At 35.4% G+C, this 20803-nt stretch overlaps 1 protein-coding gene and 1 pseudogene across 1 annotated transcript; one reads left to right on the forward strand and one right to left on the reverse strand.

Annotated features, from left to right (window-relative positions):
* The window catches only part of LOC112039654 (amino acid transporter AVT6A-like), an 18232-nt pseudogene extending 4216 nt beyond the window's left edge, over window positions 1-14016 (reverse strand).
* Window positions 14017-14608: 592 nt separating this feature from the next.
* On the forward strand, window positions 14609-15064 carry LOC112018955 (chromatin assembly factor 1 subunit FAS1-like). Its single transcript, XM_024051490.2, has one exon. It carries the CDS (start codon window positions 14609-14611, stop codon window positions 15062-15064), a length of 456 nt encoding a protein of 151 aa, XP_023907258.2.
* The last annotated feature ends 5739 nt before the right edge of the window (window positions 15065-20803 follow it).

A 20803-nucleotide genomic window follows, 5' to 3' on the forward strand; every position in this document is an offset into this window, starting at 1 on the left:
GCATATTACAGGTACACTTCCCACAAGAACAAGTAGGAGTAGGCCTAAAATTCTGAAGTTGATCCCAGAATAGCTTCAATTGAGTAAAATAATTGGTGATTGAAGACTCACCCTGACACATTGAAGCTATATCCTTCTGAATTTGGAAAACCCTAGGTCCATTCCCTTGAGAATGTGTATCCCTGAGGTCGTTCCAAATCTCCAGAGCAGTGTCCCTGTAGGTGATACTCACTCGAATTTGAGGTGATACAGCCTTCATCAACCAAGAACCAACCACGTTGTCACAGCGAATCCAAGCATCCACAGCTGCTGGAGTCTTTATCAATGGTGAAGATAGAGTAATACTACCATTGACAAAGCCAAATTTATTCTTGGCAACCAATGCTTTTCTCATTGAACGAACCCAAGCATGGTAATTTTCACCAATCAACGGTTCAGACACAAGCATGGCTCCAGGACTTTCAGCATGATGGAGAAACAGAGGATTGGAGATATGCTCTACGAGTGCAGGATCTTGCACAGAAGAAGCAGATGAAGTGTTTGTTGCTTCAGCCATTGACGAAGCTTGAAAAACTCTCAAGAACAAACCCTAGAAATTTGGGAGAAAATAGCTCTCAAGAACAAGCTCTAAAAAAAATTTGGGAGAAAATAGAGAGACTTCAACGCTCTGATACCATATGAAGTTTACTGAAAAACTGATTTCATTAATCTGAATAAAACAGATACAATTGCAGGTATTTATAACTAAACCAGAACCAAAATACTCACTAATCTGATCTAACAAACTTCTTAACTAACTAACAAAATTGTACAGCTAATCAGTCACGTGTAAAACACATGCTCACTAACTAACACTAAACTACATGCAGCTTTATACTTTAAACTACTTGCCGTTTGATCTCTGCTTCAGGTCTGGACTCTTGTGACTCACTTAGCTGCTCTATCTTCTTGGACTTCTGATAACTCCAACCAGACGCTGCTAAATGATGGTATATTAAGACTAAATTAAGTACAAGCATATAGGACAAAGGAAAGCATTGAAGTTACACCAATTATTATCAAATACACAATAAGAACACCAATGTTGTTGATGATAACACAGACTTGAAGCAATATTTTCCCAATCCTTCCAAAGGCATCACCCATTAAATCCCTATAAGAAAGTGCAGCCCCAGGCTTGCTAAATCTCACCAACATCTCAATCGATGCCTCAGTCAAGAATGCAGCAACTATAATCAGAGCAACACCAAGGACAAGACCCAACACTTTCAATGTGGCAGGCAAACTCATAATTCCGGAACCAACGATGGTACACACCACATTGAAGACAGAACCAAGAAAGGAAGCTCCATGAAATTAGCTTCTTCATCCTGACTTGTGGATAACAAGGGGGCTCTCTCATCACCAACCGGTTCCTCTTTTTGTCAAATGTTATCAAGACTTTCATTAGTCATATTCTTACGTTTCAGTACAGCAAAACCAAGATTGCAGCTCACAGATGTTAGTTTTGAGAACCCAATTAACAAAATTTAAACCAGAAACAATTGGTTAATTAAAAATTAAAAAAAAGGAATGAAAACCCAAATATTTCTATAAAACCTTGGATCAAATCTTGGTAATCACATTCCAAAATTCACAAATTCTGAACAAAGTGGTATTACTAGTATGAATATTATAATTAAAAAAAAAAAAAAAAAAAGACTTTGTATACTAAATTCAAACGCCTCCACAAACCATTTTTTTAATTTAATTTTTGGCTATTTATAAAAATTCAAAGAGTGTATTAAAGTTTTCATTTCTGTTTATGGGCCTCAAATATACCAAAAGAGTTTTAAATTGAGGTTTTACCAAGTTTTAATTCAAGTTAATACTTTTAGTAGTGCCATCTGCCAAAGCAGTGGTTTTCAAGTATAGTCCGTGAAAAACCTTGTGGAGGCGTTTGAATTTAGTATACAAAGTCTTTTTTTTTTTTTTTTTTTANAATATTCAAACATGATACAAAATTAGCAAATTAGAGTTTAGCATAATAGGTTCATGTAAAATTTGGGTTGACATAAATTGATCCATTTAATAGACAAGTCAATTTGAGTTTGACGCACAAATCCCGTTTCATGCCGTTTGGTTTATCTAAATGTCAATTTTACTAATTTACCTTTCAAAGTTTATAGTCGTAATTATATTTTATTTGTTGGTGACTTTGTGTTGAAATTTAGTTGTTTACTCATACATTCTATGAAATATGAAAACCACGAATAGGTTAATCTTGTCAAATAAACGTGTTAACATGACAACATGACTTATTCATCAAATGGGCTATGTCACCTCTAATATGACTTATTTATTAAACAGGTTATGTGAGTCATGTCGTATCAATCTGTTTAATATATAGGTTGTGTTAAAATCGGTGGATCTTGACACGATTAATAAACATGTCGTGTTTTATGCCAAACTATATAGTCAAATACTAATATGAGTCAATACAACAACAAAAAAAAGACACGTGAACATAAATTTCCACCCTTAATGGGACATATCCACAATTGAATCTCCACCTCACAATTCATTATTAGATAATATTGAAAATCTTAGTCTTCTTGGGTTAGGGCTCTTACACCAATACCATTGTGGTTGTTGTTGGTCAAGCCATTTTTGGACAAGTGTTTGGGATATCAATGATGGGAAAAGAGGTATTGTTTGGGGTATTTTGGGGGAAATTGTTGCAAGGATTTAGATTTGGGCCTAGGGTTTTGGAAGAGGATGGTTGTAATTGTAATATAGGGTTTTTTATGGAGGAAAGTAGGGGTGTTCATCAAACCGCATATATCGCAAAAACCGCACTAAAACCGCTTGCAAAATGACATAACCGCATCGCACCACAAGTAATAGTGTACCGCACCGCACCACACTGCATGATGCAATGCAGTTTGCAGTTTGATAATAAGAAAACTGCACAAACCACACTACACTGCACCCTCTCTATATAAATTAATATATTATTTATTTTTAATATTAAATATATTATTAATAGTTTAATAACCCTAATTTTCAAAAAAAAAAAAAATTTTGATAACCCTAATGAGTGTTGACTAGAAAAGCCAATCCAAAATAAAGAAAAACTAGCTCAATAATTTAAAACTTGGCCAAAAAAAAAAAAAAAGGAAAAAAATATTTTGGGCTGGGTAGGAAAAGCCCAAAATTTGAAAAATATACCGACTTCAAACCACATCTTATACATAGCACCGCACATATGACCGCAAAAATGAGATATGGTGCAGTTATAATTTTAGCTAAACTCTAAACCACACTACACCACACCGCACCGCACATTGACTGCAAAAATAAGGTGCGATGCAGTTATGGTTTTAGTTAAACCGCACCGAAAGTGCAGTGCTAAAAATGGCCCAAAATCGCACCACATCGTACTGCGAACACCCTTAGAGGAAAGGTGGGGGAAGGTTTAGAAAGGATCTACATGTGGTTCTCTCTCTCTCTTTCTCTCTGGGTTGGGACGGTCTCGACCAAACACTTTCTTTGTGTGGCATCTCTATTTTTTGTTTAAACAATGTTTTTTTTTAGAAACAAGCGCGCGCGCGCACACACACACTCATACAAGGGAGCGAGAATAAGATTCTAACATAAAGACATAACACAAACTTCATTAAAAAGTCATGGTAACTTTTAAAGGAATGTGGAATAAATTATACTACACACAACATACCCTCTTAAATAATGTGAAACAAGTGTACTGATTTAAAAGTTTAATTTGAATCCAAAATCCACTCAAAATTTGGTAACACTAGGTTTAAGAGTTTTGAAAATAATGGATTGGAGTAGAACATCATCTTCTCTATTGAATTTGGAAGTTTTAAAAAATAATGACAAAAAAAATACATAGTTTACTATAATATCATTCACCTTTATTATTATTATTATTTTTCTTTTAGAACAGGGATGAAAATGGTATTTATCTCAATTTCATTGAAGGAATAAGTGTTACTCCGGTATGCTTAAGAAGAAATGGAACAAAATAAGCATTATTTTATAACTATTCCAAAATGAGCATTATTTCATAACCCTTCTCATATGAATGAACTATAAATATGTATTTCTATGAAGGATTTGAGGTGTTGCTTGTTGTTCTTTTAATGGATTCCTCGATGAGCTCGTAACGCTCTTTGCTATTCTAGCATGTTGATTGTGGTTTATTTTTTTTTTTTTTTAAAGAAAAAAAAATCTTATGTTTTAATCAATAGTAGAAATAATTGTCGTTTTAATAATTCTTTTTTTTTTAATTATTTTTTTAAAGACAAAAATAGCTTGTTAATAATATGTTACATATGAAATAAAATAGTAGATATATTTTTGAAAATTAGGGTTATTAAACTATTAATAATATATTTAATATTAAAAATAAATAAATATATTAATTTATATAGAGAGGGTGCAGTGCAGTGTGGTTTGTGCAGTTTTCTTATTATCAAACTGCAAACTGCATTGCATCATGCAGTGTGGTGCGGTGCGGTACACTGTTACTTGTGGTGCGATGCGGTTATATCATTTTGCAAGCGGTTTTAGTGCGGTTTTTGCGGTATATGCGGTTTGATGAACACCCCTACTTTCCTCCATAAAAAACCCTATATTACAATTACAACCATCCTCTTCCAAAACCCTAGGCCCAAATCTAAATCCTTGCAACAATTTCCCCCAAAATACCCCAAACAATACCTCTTTTCCCATCATTGATATCCCAAACACTTGTCCAAAAATGGCTTGACCAACAACAACCACAATGGTATTGGTGTAAGAGCCCTAACCCAAGAAGACTAAGATTTTCAGTATTATCTAATAATGAATTGTGAGGTGGAGATTCAATTGTGGATATGTCCCATTAAGGGTGGAAATTCATGTTCACGTGTCTTTTTTTTGTTGTTGTATTGACTCATATTAGTATTTGACTATATAGTTTGGCATAAAACACGACATGTTTATTAATCGTGTCAAGATCCACCGATTTTAACACAACCTATATATTAAACAGATTGATACGACATGACTCACATAACCTGTTTAATAAATAAGTCATATTAGAGGTGACATAGCCCATTTGATGAATAAGTCATGTTGTCATGTTAACACGTTTATTTGACAAGATTAACCTATTCGTGGTTTTCATATTTCATAGAATGTATGAGTAAACAACTAAATTTCAACACAAAGTCACCAACAAATAAAATATAATTACGACTATAAACTTTGAAAGGTAAATTAGTAAAATTGACATTTAGATAAACCAAACGGCATGAAACGGGATTTGTGCGTCAAACTCAAATTGACTTGTCTATTAAATGGATCAATTTATGTCAACCCAAATTTTACATGAACCTATTATGCTAAACTCTAATTTGCTAATTTTGTATCATGTTTGAATATTGTGTAGACTAGGGGACTTAGTGCCCGTTTGGTTCAGTGTTTTTGGGTAAAAAGTCACAGTAGCATTTTCAAATTGGGGTTTTAGGGGAAACTAGGCATTTGGTAAAAACTTGCAATAGTGTTTTTTGTCTCTGTAAACGTGAAAAATCACATTTTTGAAATCCAACCCAAGAGATGTGATACGAAAACACAAAGAACACAGTTGGGATTTTTGAGAGGAGTTGGTTTGGTTCTTGGAAGATGTTCGAGCGTGAGCATGTGCATGTGAAATGAAATTAGAGAAAAGGAGTAGCAAAAAGAAGATAATGGTAGATGCCAGAGAAGATAAAGGTGAAAGAGAATAAGGTGAGAGAAACGTGTGGTTGAAAAAAAAAGAGAAGTAAAATAAATAAATAAATAAATAAAAATAAAAGGTTTTGAGTAGGCTAAGGGGTTATGTGAATGTTGGATAAGAGTACGGAGAAATTTTATATTAAAAAAATAATAATACTTAAGGAAATATTTTTTGTTATTTAGGTGATTTACACATCAAAAAGTAATTTTAATATGTGCTATCAAATACTCAACAATTTCCAAACTCATTTTTTTAATGGTTTTTACCAAGCTCTCTACTTTTTAGTTTTGAGAAAAGCCCAAATTCATAAAGCACTAATTGAAACCACGACCTTTTCAAAATTTTCAAAAATTATTAAAAATAAAGTGATTGGAATGTGTAAAGCTTGGGTAATGAAAGGGTTATTTAAAATGTGTAAAGTCTGTTGGGTTAAGATAGCTTGACCCCACTTAATTAATTCAATTACCCATGTTGATTAATTAGGTTCAATTGCATGCAAATCATGGAGACACCAATAAATCACCAAAAATACTAGGTGCAGCGGAAAATAAATTTTGCATGGTGATTTGTTAACAAATGGGGAAAACCTTGCAAGGCAAAAATCCCACCGGATGATTTTAAGATCACCACACCCAAAAATCCACTAAACAACAATCAAGCGATGACAAGTATAAAGAATTTTACCAACTACCCTGGCCTATATATCCCGAAATACCAACCTACAGTTGAACCTTCGCTCCAATACCCACTTGGACTTGATCTTTTAGTAGCATTCTTTCCTTTAATGCACAAACCTCCAATTTGTGAATAACCCTTTGCACGAATCCCAGTACGTGACTAACTCCAACAACTTGAACAGATATTGTTAGCTGCAAAGTTCTCCACTTCATCAACAATGAGGTTTAGGAAGTACTTGGTTACAAAACCCTATGACATACAAACGAGTAGCTTCACACAGAGAAAATAAGTCTCTTGGTTTTTGTATTCATATGTGACGGCTTTTAAAATAAGCCTTATATATGTTTAGGGTTGTCAAAAAAGAAACCATAAACAATTATAAAAGCCTGGGCTAAATTTTAGATCTAGAAAACTAAAATTCGTAAGTCTCAATAGATCGAGCTGCTATCGAGTTATCTATCGAGCTTCACATTAAGTCTTGATAGCAGGCATTTGTCGAGCTATCTGTCGAGACTTAATGAACAACTTTTCTTCACTTGTTTTTTGGACCAATCTTCATGTCTTTAATACTTGACTTGAACAATATGTTTCTTGAAGTACTAAACCATCTTAGATCTACCAATTAAAAGTAAAGTGCATTTTTTCAAAGGATTAGCCAATTACAATACAACATAACCTTAACAAAGTCTATAGGGGAGATGTATGTCCATAATTGTATTCATTATTGCAACATTATCCCATGAACTCTACAAGCATTCTAAGGTTCTATATATATATATATATATATATATGGGATTGGTTTACTGTTATTGTACACATCTAAGAGATATCAAAAGGATTGTGGATGACCACTTGAATATAAGAGTTTATTAATATATATTTCTTGTTTTCTTCTTACGTAGTTTTATCTATTTCTATTATTTTACAACATGTTATCAACACGAGTTTCTACCCAATTTTGAAAAGGAAGTTGTACTCCTATTGTTCTTCAAACATCAAAGATTATTTGTGTAGCTCTCTCAACTCACTGTAAGTTTTCTTTCTAAAGAATTAGTAATTATCCTATTTATTTGACGTTACGTTTTATGCTTATAATTTTAGTGATTTTTAATTGATTAAAATATTTTATGAGATTCACATTATATATTGTTATGAGATTCAAATTTTATGAGATTCACATTATCCTATTGTTATATATTGTTATGAGATGAACGTTTAATTGATTAAAAATATTTTGTTAAAAATGGTTTGTGATAAAGCAACTTAATCATAGTTATATGTAACGTGTATGAATCAACTTTGAAGATATATGTATGTGTATCATTCTTTCATTAGAATTTTGTATGATAAAAATATTTGTTTATTTAATTACTTATGTAATTATATATTTGATATAGATGTCAAACCTTACAAAGCTTAAATTTGTTGTCCTTTACATCTTAGGCAAGAATTTCTTATCATGGAAATCATGGATCCTTGATACTAAGATTCGTCTGGAAGCAATGAATCTCGATGAGATTTATGTTAATATAATAAATCCTGAAGATATTATTATGGATGGCAACAGAGTATCCTAGAAGGATTGTGGAAAAACGATAATTTTTATTTGTCATTATTTATATAATAGAAGACACATATATCATGTTTTGGATGTGCTCCTACAGTAGCAATATCGAATGCATATGTTCATAAAGTGTTATGAACTAATATTTTCTCTTCTAGTATCTGAACAAAATAATGAGCTGTTGCTAAAAACCATCAAAAGGCCATGAAAATAAGTGTTATAGGTGTGGTATGGAAGGTTATTGGTCACGTACTTGTTGTACTTCTAAACATTTAGTAGATTTGTACCAGGCCTCCATTAAAGAAAAGGGAAAGGGAATTGAAACAAATTTTGCTAATCATAATGATCCTAAAGATCCTATGAATTATCTTGATTTTTTTCAAATGGAGTGGATATGACTCATCTTGATGTGTCGTTGATGGAAAATTTGATAATTTGATTAGTGATGGAAATCTCCATACAAATTAATTGTTTTCTTTTATTATATTATTGCATTTTAATAAGTATTTTTATTTTGCTATGTTTTATTTACATTTAAAATAATAAAGTTTAATTTATGTTTTTCATATATGAAGTGGCATGGGTCTTACTGGTAAAAATTAATTCCAAGATTACTAGTAAAGATTTTTGTCTAGCAAACAGTACAACAACTCATATAATCCTTAAAGATAAGAAATATTTTCAAAGTTTAATATTATGCAAAGCCAATGTCAATACGATATCAGGTTCATCAAACTTAATCGAAGGCTCTGGAAGAGCGATTATCCTGTGTCAAAGGGTATAAAACTTTGTATTGAGGATGCTTTGTGATGAATCGGAAAATAATTCATCCAACAACAATAAATGGACATTAATGCTAATTTATGCGCACTAGTAACTGACAGAATCTCCAGCAGGTTTTGTAACCGATGATCATTAAAGGTAACCAATTTAATCACCTGATACGTTACAAAGGCAATAAAGCCCAATTAATGACATAATGAAAGCAAGTTACATGGTCCAGCTCCTATAAAAGGCCAGATAAATAAAGGAAATGTATGCACAAAAAACACTCTGAAAACCCAAAAGAAGTTCTAATTTTTCTATTATCAACTGTCATTCTGACTTTATCATCGAAGGGTTCTAAGGAAACACTCCACTGGTGCTTTCTCCACCAAAATCTCTCTTTTGTTTTGTAGGCACACAAAAAAGATGTTGGTTCCGTTGGACGAACAATATACTGACGATTTAAGGCATTATTAGCTTGGCCCCCGTCTGTAGGGAAGACATACCTAAAACCGGTGCTCTAACCCATTACGAAAGTTTTTTGTCTTTTCAAAGGATCCCAATTCTTCAAACTAAATGGAAGAGCATATTTGAGCATTTGTTGCAACTGTGGAAGAGCTAACTAGGCAAAATCAGGAATTGAGGCTGAGAAGCGACAATGCCCTACCTAGGATAAAGATCAGGGAACAACAAAGCAATAATGAAGGGGACAATCGGGGGAAAGACAATTCTAATAGAACTGAGCGTCCAAGTAGGATGGAAGAAGAATTCCAAAACATGAAGAAATGGATGGACGAATTGAATAACGCAGTGAAGGGGAAAGGTGAGAGAAACCTAGACAGAATGATCAAAAAAATTGCATCACTGTTTACTGTAGCTGTGCTAGATTTACCACTACCACAGAAGTTTAGGCTCCCACAGCTTGATTCGTTTGACGAATCAAAGGACCCGCTTGACCACATCGAGTCCTTCAAAAGCCTAATGAACTTGCAAAAAACCCTAGATGAAATTATGCAGAGCTTTTCTAACTACTCTGAAGGGGCCAACCAGAGTGTGGTTTAGCAAGATTCCCCCTTCGACAATTAGGAGTTTCTACAAACTAGGAGGTGCCTTTGTCTGTCATTTCATCAGTGGCCAAAGGTACAAACGACCCACTTCACACTTATTAAGTGTGAGACAAGAAGCAGGAAAATCCTTGAGAATGTATGTGACAAGATTAACAAAGAAGTCCTGCAAGTAGACGGAGCAAAAGATCAAGTGTTGCTCACAGCCTTTCAAGTAGGATTAAGGTCAGAGGAATTCTTGTTTTCGATAACTAAGAACTCGCTGGCAACCATGGCTGACCTATTGTTCAAAGCACAAAAGTACATGAATGCAGAGGATGTCCTAGCTTCTAAAGGGATCAAGAAAAGGCCAAGGAAGGAGAGCGAGAGTAAGGATGGTCCAGACCACCGAAAAGAGGGCAAACTCGCACACAGCCTGCCAAAGGATAACATAGGGCGTTTCCCAAACTTCACCCCGCTAGTAATGCCTCCCAGCAAAATTTTAATGCAGGTAAAAAATGACCCTATTTTGAGGTGGCCTAAGCCAATGAGAAGTAATCCAGAGAGGAGAAACAAGAGCAAATATTGTCATTTCCATAAGGATCATAGGCATGATATGAACGAGTGTCATGATTTGAAGAATCAGATCAAAAATTTGATTTAGCAAGGAAAACTAAAGAGGTTTGTGGGGCAAAGTGATCAACATTATAGGTCCTAGAAAGACGAAGGCGGGAGTTGACCTTAAGATGAAGATAGAAGTCTCCCACAAGCACGAGAAAAAGAGAAGCAGCAAGCAGTACCAGAAGAGATTCAAACTATAGCTAGGGGATTAGTGGCAGGAGGTTTGTCCAGGTCACTTAGAAGGGCATACACGAGGCAGGTGAACAAGATACATACAAAACCTGTTTGGATGAAGCATGCCAAGTTAGACGAACTAGATGTTACCTTTTCAGGAAAAGATTCATGGGGTGTAAAACAACCACATGACGATCCATTGGTGATCATTTTGAAAATTGAAAATTTCAATATCCGCCAAGTTCTAATTGACAATGGTAGTTCAGCGAACATGATGTAGCTATCCATTTTCCAAAAAAAGAAAATCGATAAAGAGAAACTTCATCCATTCCACTCACCCTTGGTAAGTTTCTCCGGAGACAAGGTATACTTAAGGGAATTGTTACACTGACTGTGGTTGTAGGAACATTCCTAAATCAAGTGAAGAAGGATATCGACTTCCTTGTTATAGATTGTCCTTCGTCCTACATTGTAATCATTGGACGACCAATGCTAAACATATTCAAAGCATCGACCTTAATTTATTACTTGAAGATTAAGTTTCCTACGGAGAATGGAGTTGGAGAGGTTTGGGGAGACCAAGTTCTGGCTCGGGAATGTTACCAAGCAGCCTTGGCTACAGAGGAAAACCATAATTGGACAGTCGAGGAAGCAAAGCCAGAAAAGAACCATGGAGAAGAGTTGGAAGACATGACGGACATACACATGCCTGGCATAGATAAAGAAGTAATTGTACATCACTTATCAGTAGACCTAAGGCAAAAACTAGTCCAATTAAGGGTGTACACGGTTCGGTTCGGTCAATTTTGGAGAGGTTTTTTGCACCACACCTATAGAGTGCGGTTTCACCCTATGCTTAACCACACCTCACTTTTGGAAGATAAAAACCAATCTACACAAGGCGCAGTTAATCTTAGCGACTCAGTGCGGTTCATTCGATTATATAGGCTGGATTTTAAAAAATTCCTATTCTAAGCTTTGGGCTTTTTGGCCTTGAAAACATAGCATTTTAAGCCCATTTTGAGTTCTTTTTAACTGACTTCTTTTTAACTAAGCCTTTCTTTATCAAGTTTCAACCACAAAAAGACAACTCCAAACCTGTCACCAGACTCATAACATTCCAAATCAAATACACAATTATAGAGTATCAAGTCTCAACTATAATATAACTTAAATTCAACCTGTCAAATTAAACATGTTTTTATTAAACACATTAACACATATTAATAAATCTAAACCTGTCACAACATTCCAAATCAAACACACACTTACAAAGTATTATGTCTCAACCATAACAAGAGAATTCTTACATGGCAGCAACATTAACATTAATATTTCTATCATAGAAATCATCAAATATAAGCAGTAGCACAGCCCCAAGGAGGAGTAGTAGTGCAGCACTACAAAATAGTCAAGTAGTGCTTGAGAAGCACTATACAAATATACATAATGGATGTTGGACTAGAATATACAATTGGTACACTACACAACTACATATTTTTCACAAAAAATGGAGGCAGTCTAGTCTACTATGACTAATGATCTAATAATTTTCAAGTGTGTTCAGTGCTAGTATTGTCATGTGTGTATCTAGTAAACAAAAATAATGGAGAGAACAGCAAAGAAGCATCAAACCAGCAACCAGCAGCAGCCTAAGCACCCAAACACTCCTAATTTGGTCCTCTCCATGATTAAGTCAGCAATTCAACCACAAAAAATTTCTACAATGAGCCAGCCAACAACTCCAAATCCATCTCCAAGTCATCATATACAAAAAACTCCATCCCTATGATGTCAATCCCCAAAAAATAATGATAAGTAGAAAGTAGAAAGCAATACATGACAATTAACACCATTACAAATAGTAGCCAACAAACACAAGCAAATTACATAAAATTTTTAAGTTACCTTAGGTAGCTAAGTCCAAGAAACAACCTGACCTTCCAAATCAGTCTAGAACAGAATCTGTACCCACATTGAGTTTTGGTGCAAGCTCTAAAAGGGGGGGGAGGGGGGGGACAAATTGTATATAAATAATAGCTCACAAATAAATAAATAACAAAAAAAAATACTAGAGAATTTATAAATAACAAAAGCAGAAAAAAATTAGAAACGAACATTGTACATTTTTAGACCCCTTAAACACAAACATATTAACCTAATTGTTTAGCCAAGTGATTAACTTAGGTAAAGTATTCAAATCCAAGTTAACACAAGTAAATCATATCATTGAAACAGTGCGGAAAATAAAGAGCACAACGATATGATAACCTAGGAAAACCAAACCGATAAAAAGCATAGGGAGGATTTAACCTATCTATCCTCAAGGTAAAACAGATCCACTATAAAAGAATTGAAGTTTTACAATAGTAACTTAGACCACTAACATCCTATTACTACATTGAGTAGAAAACTTACTACTACGACCACATGACAGCTCCGAGTCTATGGACTACTTCTTTCTTGGATTCATAGCAACCACCAGTACTCCCACTTGTGTCTTTCTTTAAGCTCTTTATATAGCAACTGAAACGATCACCAAGTTCTCGACATCGATCTTGATCTTGATAACCCTAAGTATGTATGAAGGCAAACACCTCTAGATCTCATAAGAGATTCATACACACAGCATAAACAACAACAATAAAACGTGGCTAGGATTTTTCCTTTTATATTTAAGGCAAAACATAAAACCCTACACGTTATCCGGGCTTGGGTTAAGTTGAAAATTCTGCAAAAAAACAATTTGCACAAGCTTCGATCGATCGAGTCTAATTTTCGATCGATCGAGCCTTGCAGATTTACACAATAAATCTTGTAGTACACTCGATTCCAACTTTATAAATAAACACACTTTGAGCAGCCTAATTCTAGACTCTAAGTTTTGATCATGGTTTGCCAACATTACACATTGAAGTTCTAATACATTTAGATCCTAAATCCTTAGATACTAATAAACATAAACACATTACCTAATTCAAGTTCATAGTTTTCCACTTATCCATTCCCTCTTGTAGGTTAGTTGGTTTAGTTGAATCCTTGGTCCTTAACCAATTTTGTGTACAAATCAAAGCGTCAATAGTATTGGGAGACAATAAGCTATGGAAAGGATCCAAGACACGACCCCTTGTGCTAAATGCAGATTCAGATGCAACGGTAGAGATGGGAATTGCCAAAATATCACAGGCAACTTGAGAAAGGATCCTATATCTTGAAGAATTCACCCTCCACCAATCAAGAATATCAAAGCCTTTTGTCTCCGGATCTACACTAGCTTCTAACAAGTATCGGTCCAATTCAGATTTCCATTCTACACTATCCTCATTTGCTAAGTGCTGTTTGTAAATGTTATTGTACCTCTTCATCCTCTTTTCTACACTACCAAAGCCACTTAGCATGGAGGACATGGCAACAAAATCACTACTACCAAACTCACTAGTCCCACTAGTGCTTAGGGATGGCAATTTTTGCCCGATCCGTGGGTACCCGGCCCGGCCCGACCCTAATGGGCCGGATTTTACCCGATCCGATAAGGAATAGGGTCGGGTACGGGTTTTAAAAAAAAAAAACCCGAAGCGGGTCCGGGTCAGGTCCGGGTTTTATCAAAAAACCCGAGACCCGACCCGTTAAAAAACCCGGAACTTAAATTACGAAAATACCCTCCTATATATATAAACCTAATCTAACCCTAATTCCCTAGCCCGGTACTCAATCTCCCTCATTTCTTTTCTTCAGTTCAGCCTCCCTCACCTCCCTCCCTCATTTTAGCCTCCGTCCATCCCTTGCCTCCCTTGCCGGTCAGCTCAGTTCCTTCCTTTACCTCCCTCGTCTCCCTTGCCTCAGTCCGTCCCTCACCTCCCTCACCTCCCTCGCCTCAGTCCGTCCCTCACCTCCCTCGCCTCTTCACGCTCATCAACCGCCAACCAAAGCCCTTCTGCGATTCCCACAACTGTCAAGCAACCCCGTCGTCTGAATCTTTGTCTCTGATATCATATGGAAATGGAAATGACAATCGGCGTTGATGAAGACCCAAAGGGTACAAAAATGGACGGCTCCGATGTACCCAGAAAGACCCAGAAGCGAAAGAGAGTGTCTCTGAAACCAGAAGAAAAAGCGGCTCAAATGGAGGATCTAAGGTTGGAGCTTGATGGGTTGTTTAAGTACTACAAGGAAATGAAGGAGAAGAAGGTTTTTTTGGATGTGGGAATGTGTAGTAGTAGTTCCAGCACTGTGGCGGTGTTGATGGAAGAGAGTGAGCTTCCTTTGTCGAAGCTTGTGGAGGAGATCCATCAAAAGTTGAAAGATGGAATGAGTGCGGCGACAGTGAAGAATAGCGTGTTAAAGGTTGGGCAGAGAGTGATGTATGGAGTGCCTAATGTGGAGGCTGATGTGCTTGAGGATCAGTCTCAGACTTGTCTTTTTTTCCGGTTGGGCCCGTTTGGGCCCAATTCTTAAACGGGGCCTGGCTGGGGCGGGTCCGGGCCCCGAAAAAAAACCCGGTTCCCTAAACGGGCCGGGTCCGGGTTATGGGTTTTGCACCGCGGGTCGGGTCCGGGTATGAAAAAACCCGGCCCGAACCCGACCCGTTGCCATTCCTACTAGTGCTAGCACCACATAGGTCCCCACTGCTCCACTATAGTGCTTGTACAATCTATTCAAAGCTTCCCTAACTCTTAATCCTAACTCATCAGTCTTCTCCTTGTCATACCATTGCTTAAACCAAAACTTCACATATTTCAATTTATATCTAGGATCAACCACAACAGCTACAAACAACATCGGATTTATCCTATCAACACTTCCTCAATACTTATCATACTTCAATTTCATTCTTTGTGCCATACCCTTTAACAAAGGATCACCCCTACCATTACACAATTGATTTAACTAGTCTTGAAGACTAACAAGATCATGGAATACACATTAGTAGTCACAAACAAGGAATCAAAAAATCTTAAAGTTGCCTCATAGAACATACCAAGAAACTTGGTAAAAAGTCTTACATTTTCTCAATCTAAAAACTGAGGGGGACCACTAGATGGATCCTCAAAATAACGAAGGCAATGCCCATCATCTTCCTCCATCCTTTCAAATGCAGCCACAAACTTTAGTGCAATTTCTAACATCAAGTAAGTTAAATTCCACCTAGTAGACACATCAAGGCACAACAAACTTTTGCTTTGAATTTTTTCTTTTTCAACACATGCCTTAAACTTCTCAAATCTATTAGGAGAGGATTTCACATACCTCATGTAACGCACCAAACTCATACCAAGGATTTAAATGCATAACCTGTCTTATTAATACTCAGCACTAATATAATGGAACAGAGCATAATTAAAAATCCACAATAAACTTCAAACAATCAAAATCTTTTCCTATGAAATCCATAAAAATAAAAAGTTTAACAATAAAGTCTCCAAATACATTCTCAAATAGTTCCACAAATCACAAACTCACTATCCTAAAACAGTCCATCAATTAACATAGCTCCAAAAGAAGTCTTCAATCTATTGCTCCAATGATCTACCACCAGAAGATATTCCATTGCTCTAATCTGAAAAGGGTGGAGAGAGGGGGGTGAGCTAGAAGCTCAATAAGAGACTACATAGTATGAGGATGTCTTTCAAAACAAAACATTAGTATCATTGACAAAATATATTCTATACAAAGCATTTAGAAATAGCTTTAACAGTAATATAATATATTCTATAAAACTGTCAAGAATAAAACATTTAACTATAACACTGTAATCATTAAATAAAATAATAACCACTTTAGTTAGCCAAAATACACTAAATAGGTAAAACCAATATATATTAGTAATAAACAATTTTTCCACTTATAAGGATCAATAACAATAAAACAGTAGTTCGATATGGAAAACAATAAACATTAGTCAGACAAAGACATAAGCTACTAAACACTCAGTGGGTGATTCCCATTGGGAACAATAATACTAACCTCAAAGAGGCAACACTGGCTCCAAAGAGCAAACAATAACATTGCACCACACCCCAATAAGACTACATCGGCCAAAGGCCAACACTTAACCCTGTGTTGGCAAAGGTTGCAGACTATCTAGCTGACCATTTGAAAACATTATTGACATATACAGTTCATAATAATATACAATAAATAATAAAATTTTGGTATGTATTATGCATTTACAATGGTTGTATTGGTAGTAACCTATTAGGGCTTGATGAAAATCTTGGGGAACCGCCAGCATGCATATTCTCATTAGATGATATCCTTACATGCGGTAATACCTCCTTTAACCTCAAAGACATAATAGTAGTAAGGAGAAGTAATATGTTATAGAGGATTGTAGAGATGTTTAAAGACTAGTAAATTATTAGGAAGTGTCCCTTACATCCTTATGGTATAAGGGGGGGGGGGAACAAATTGTATATAAATAATAGCTCACAAATAAATAAATAACAAAAAAAAATACAAGAGAATTTATAAATAACAAAAGCAGAAAAAAATTAGAAACGAACATTGTACATTTTTAGACCCCTTAAACACAAACATATTAACCTAGTTGTTTAGCCAAGTGATTAACTTAGGTAAAGTATTCAAATCCAAGTTAACACAAGTAAATCATATCATTGAAACAGTGCGGAAAATAAAGAACACAACGATATGATAACCTAGGAAAACCAAACCGATAAAAAGCATAGGGAGGATTTAACCTATCTATCCTCAAGGTAAAACAGATCCACTATAAAAGAATTGAAGTTTTACAATAGTAACTTAGACCACTAACATCCTATTACTACATCGAGTAGAAAACTTACTACTACGACCACATGACAGCTCTGAGTCTATGGACTACTTCTTTCTTGGATTCATAGCAACCACCAGTACTCCCACTTGTGTCTTTCTTTAAGCTCTTTATATAGCAACTGAAACGATCACCAAGCTCTCGACATCGATCTTGATCTTGATAACCCTAAGTATGTATGAAGGCAAACACCTCTAGATCTCATAAGAGATTCATACACACAGCATAAACAACAACAATAAAACGTGGCTAGGGTTTTTCCTTTTATATTTAAGGCAAAACATAAAACCCTACACGTTATCCGGGCTTGGGTTAGGTTGAAAATTCTGCAGAAAAACAATTTGCACAAGCTTCGATCGATCGAGTCTAATTTTCGATCAATCGAGCCTTGCAGATTTACACAATAAATCCTGTAGTACACTCGATTCCAACTTTATAAATAAACACACTTTGAGCAGCCTAATTCTAGACTCTAAGTTTTGATCATAGTTTGCCAACATTACACATTGAAGTTCTAATACATTTAGATCCTAAATCCTTAGATACTAATAAACATAAACACATTACCTAATTCAAGTTCATAGTTTTCCACTTATCCATTGCCTCTTGTAGGTTAGTTGGTTCAGTTGAATCCTTGGTCCTTAACCAATTTTGTGTACAAATCAAAGCGTCAATAGTATTGGGAGACAATGAGCTATGGAAAGGATCCAAGACACGACCGCCTGTGCTAAATGCAGATTCAGATGCAACGGTAGAGATGGGAATTGCCAAAATATCATAGGCAACTTGAGAAAGGATCCTATATCTTGAAGAATTCACCCTCCACCAATCAAAAATATCAAAGCCTTTTGTCTCCGGATCTACACTAGCTTCTAACAAGTATCGGTCCAATTCAGATTTCCATTCTACACTATCCTCATTTGCTAAGTGCTGTTTGTAAATGTTATTGTACCTCTTCATCCTTTTTTCTACACTACCAAAGCCACTTAGCATGGAGGACATGGCAACAAAATCACTACTACCAAACTCACTAGTCCCACTAGTGCTAGCACCACATAGGTCCCCATTGCTCCACTATAGTGCTTGTACAATCTATTCAAAGTTTCCCTAACTCTTAATCCTAACTCATCATTCTTCTCCTTGTCATACCATTGCTTAAACCAAAACTTCACATATTTCAATTTATATCTAGGATCAACCACAACAGCTACAAACAACATCGGATTTATCCTATCAACACTTCCTCAATACTTATCATACTTCAATTTCATTCTTTGTGCCATACCCTTTAACAAAGGATCACCCCTACCATTACACAATTGATTTAACTAGTCTTGAAGACTAACAAGATCATGGAAATACACATTAGTAGTCACAAACAAGGAATCAAAAAATCTTAAAGTTGCCTCATAGAACATACCAAGAAACTTGGTAAAAAGTCTTACATTTTCTCAATCTAAAAACTGAGGGGGACCACTAGATGGATCCTCAAAATAACGAAGTCAATGCCCATCATCTTCCTCCATCCTTTCAAATGCAGCCACAAACTTTAGTGCAATTTCTAACATCAAGTAAGTTGAATTCCACCTAGTAGACACATCAAGGCACAACAAACTTTTGCTTTGAATTTTTTCTTTTTCAACACATGCCTTAAACTTCTCAAATCTATTAGGAGAGGATTTCACATACCTCATGTAACGCACCAAACCCATACCAAGGATTTAAATGCATAACCTGTCTTATTAATACTCAGCACTAATATAATGGAACAGAGCATAATTAAAAATCCACAATAAACTTCAAACAATCAAAATCTTTTCCTATGAAATCCATAAAAATAAAAAGTTTAACAATAAAGTCTCCAAATACATTCTCAAATAGTTCCACAAATCACAAACTCACTATCCTAAAACAGTCCATCAATTAACATAGCTCCAAAAGAAGTCTTCAATCTATTGCTCCAATGATCTACCACCAGAAGATATTCCATTGCTCTAATCTGAAAAGGGTGGAGAGAGGGGGGTGAGCTAGAAGCTCAATAAGAGACTACATAGTATGAGGATGTCTTTCAAAACAAAACATTAGTACCATTGACAAAATATATTCTATACAAAGCATTTAGAAATAGCTTTAACAGTAATATAATATATTCTATAAAACTGTCAAGAATAAAACATTTAACTATAACACTGTAATCATTAAATAAAATAATAACCACTTTAGTTAGCCAAAATACACTAAATAGGTAAAACCAATATATATTAGTAATAAACAATTTTTCCACTTATAAGGATCAATAACAATAAAACAGTAGTTCGATATGGAAAACAATAAACATTAGTCAGACAAAGACATAAGCTACTAAACACTCAGTGGGTGATTCCCATTGGGAACAATAATACTAACCTCAAAGAGGCAACACTGGCTCCAAAGAGCAAACAATAACATTGCACCACACCCCAATAAGACTACATCGGCCAAAGGCCAACACTTAACCCTGTGTTGGCAAAGGTTGCAGACTATCTAGCTGACCATTTGAAAACATTATTGACATATACAGTTCATAATAATATACAATAAATAATAAAATTTTGGTATGTATTATGCATTTACAATGGTTGTATTGGTAGTAACCTATTAGGGCTTGATGAAAATCTTGGGGAACCGCCAGCATGCATATTCTCATTAGATGATATCCTTACATGCGGTAATACCTCCTTTAACCTCAAAGACATAATAGTAGTAAGGAGAAGTAATATGTTATAGAGGATTGTAGAGATGTTTAAAGACTAGTAAATTATTAGGAAGTGTCCCTTACATCCTTATGGTATAGGTCAAGGTGGTTTAATTATATAATTGTGTTACTCCTTTAGTTTTAGGTGTGGGGGAAAAGCTCATTTGATTTTGGATCTAGACTACAAGTATCAGCAATTAGAGGTAAGTGGACTTCAGAACATGACGTCTCTCAAGACGTGTGTATTTATATATATTTTTGGTATATATATATATATATATAATTGCAAAAGTGAAGTTTCAAAAATATAGTTATATGTATGTTGCCTTAGTGGTAAGCATATGTGTTTTCAATTTCCTGTCCCAAGTTCAGTAACTCCGTGTGGGCTCGGAGATGCTACCCCACAAAGTGGGTCCTAATGAGCACGTTAAGGATTTAAGTGGGGGATATTGTGATGCCCAAATTTGATTGATTGTTTGATGTGTTTGGGTGTGTGATGAGTCCCACATCGGGTATTTACTGAGTAGATCTGAGCTTTATTAATAACTACAAGGAGCTTCAATTGTGACTAGTCCTTTTGAGGTATATCGTAGATGTGGCTAGCGCTTTTCCTTGGGTCGTTACACCTTACTACATTACGAACCTTAACAATTGACTCATTAGGGTTCTT

This window comes from Quercus suber, unplaced genomic scaffold, assembly GCF_002906115.3.
Source record: "Quercus suber isolate HL8 unplaced genomic scaffold, Cork oak 2.0 scaffold_630, whole genome shotgun sequence".
In the NCBI taxonomy this organism is placed as follows: Eukaryota; Viridiplantae; Streptophyta; class Magnoliopsida; order Fagales; family Fagaceae; genus Quercus; species Quercus suber.

Coding starts and splice junctions, on each gene's coding strand:
- LOC112018955 (XM_024051490.2), top strand. CDS start 14,609: ATGGAAATGACAATCGGCGTTGATGAAGACCCAAAGGGTACAAAAATG.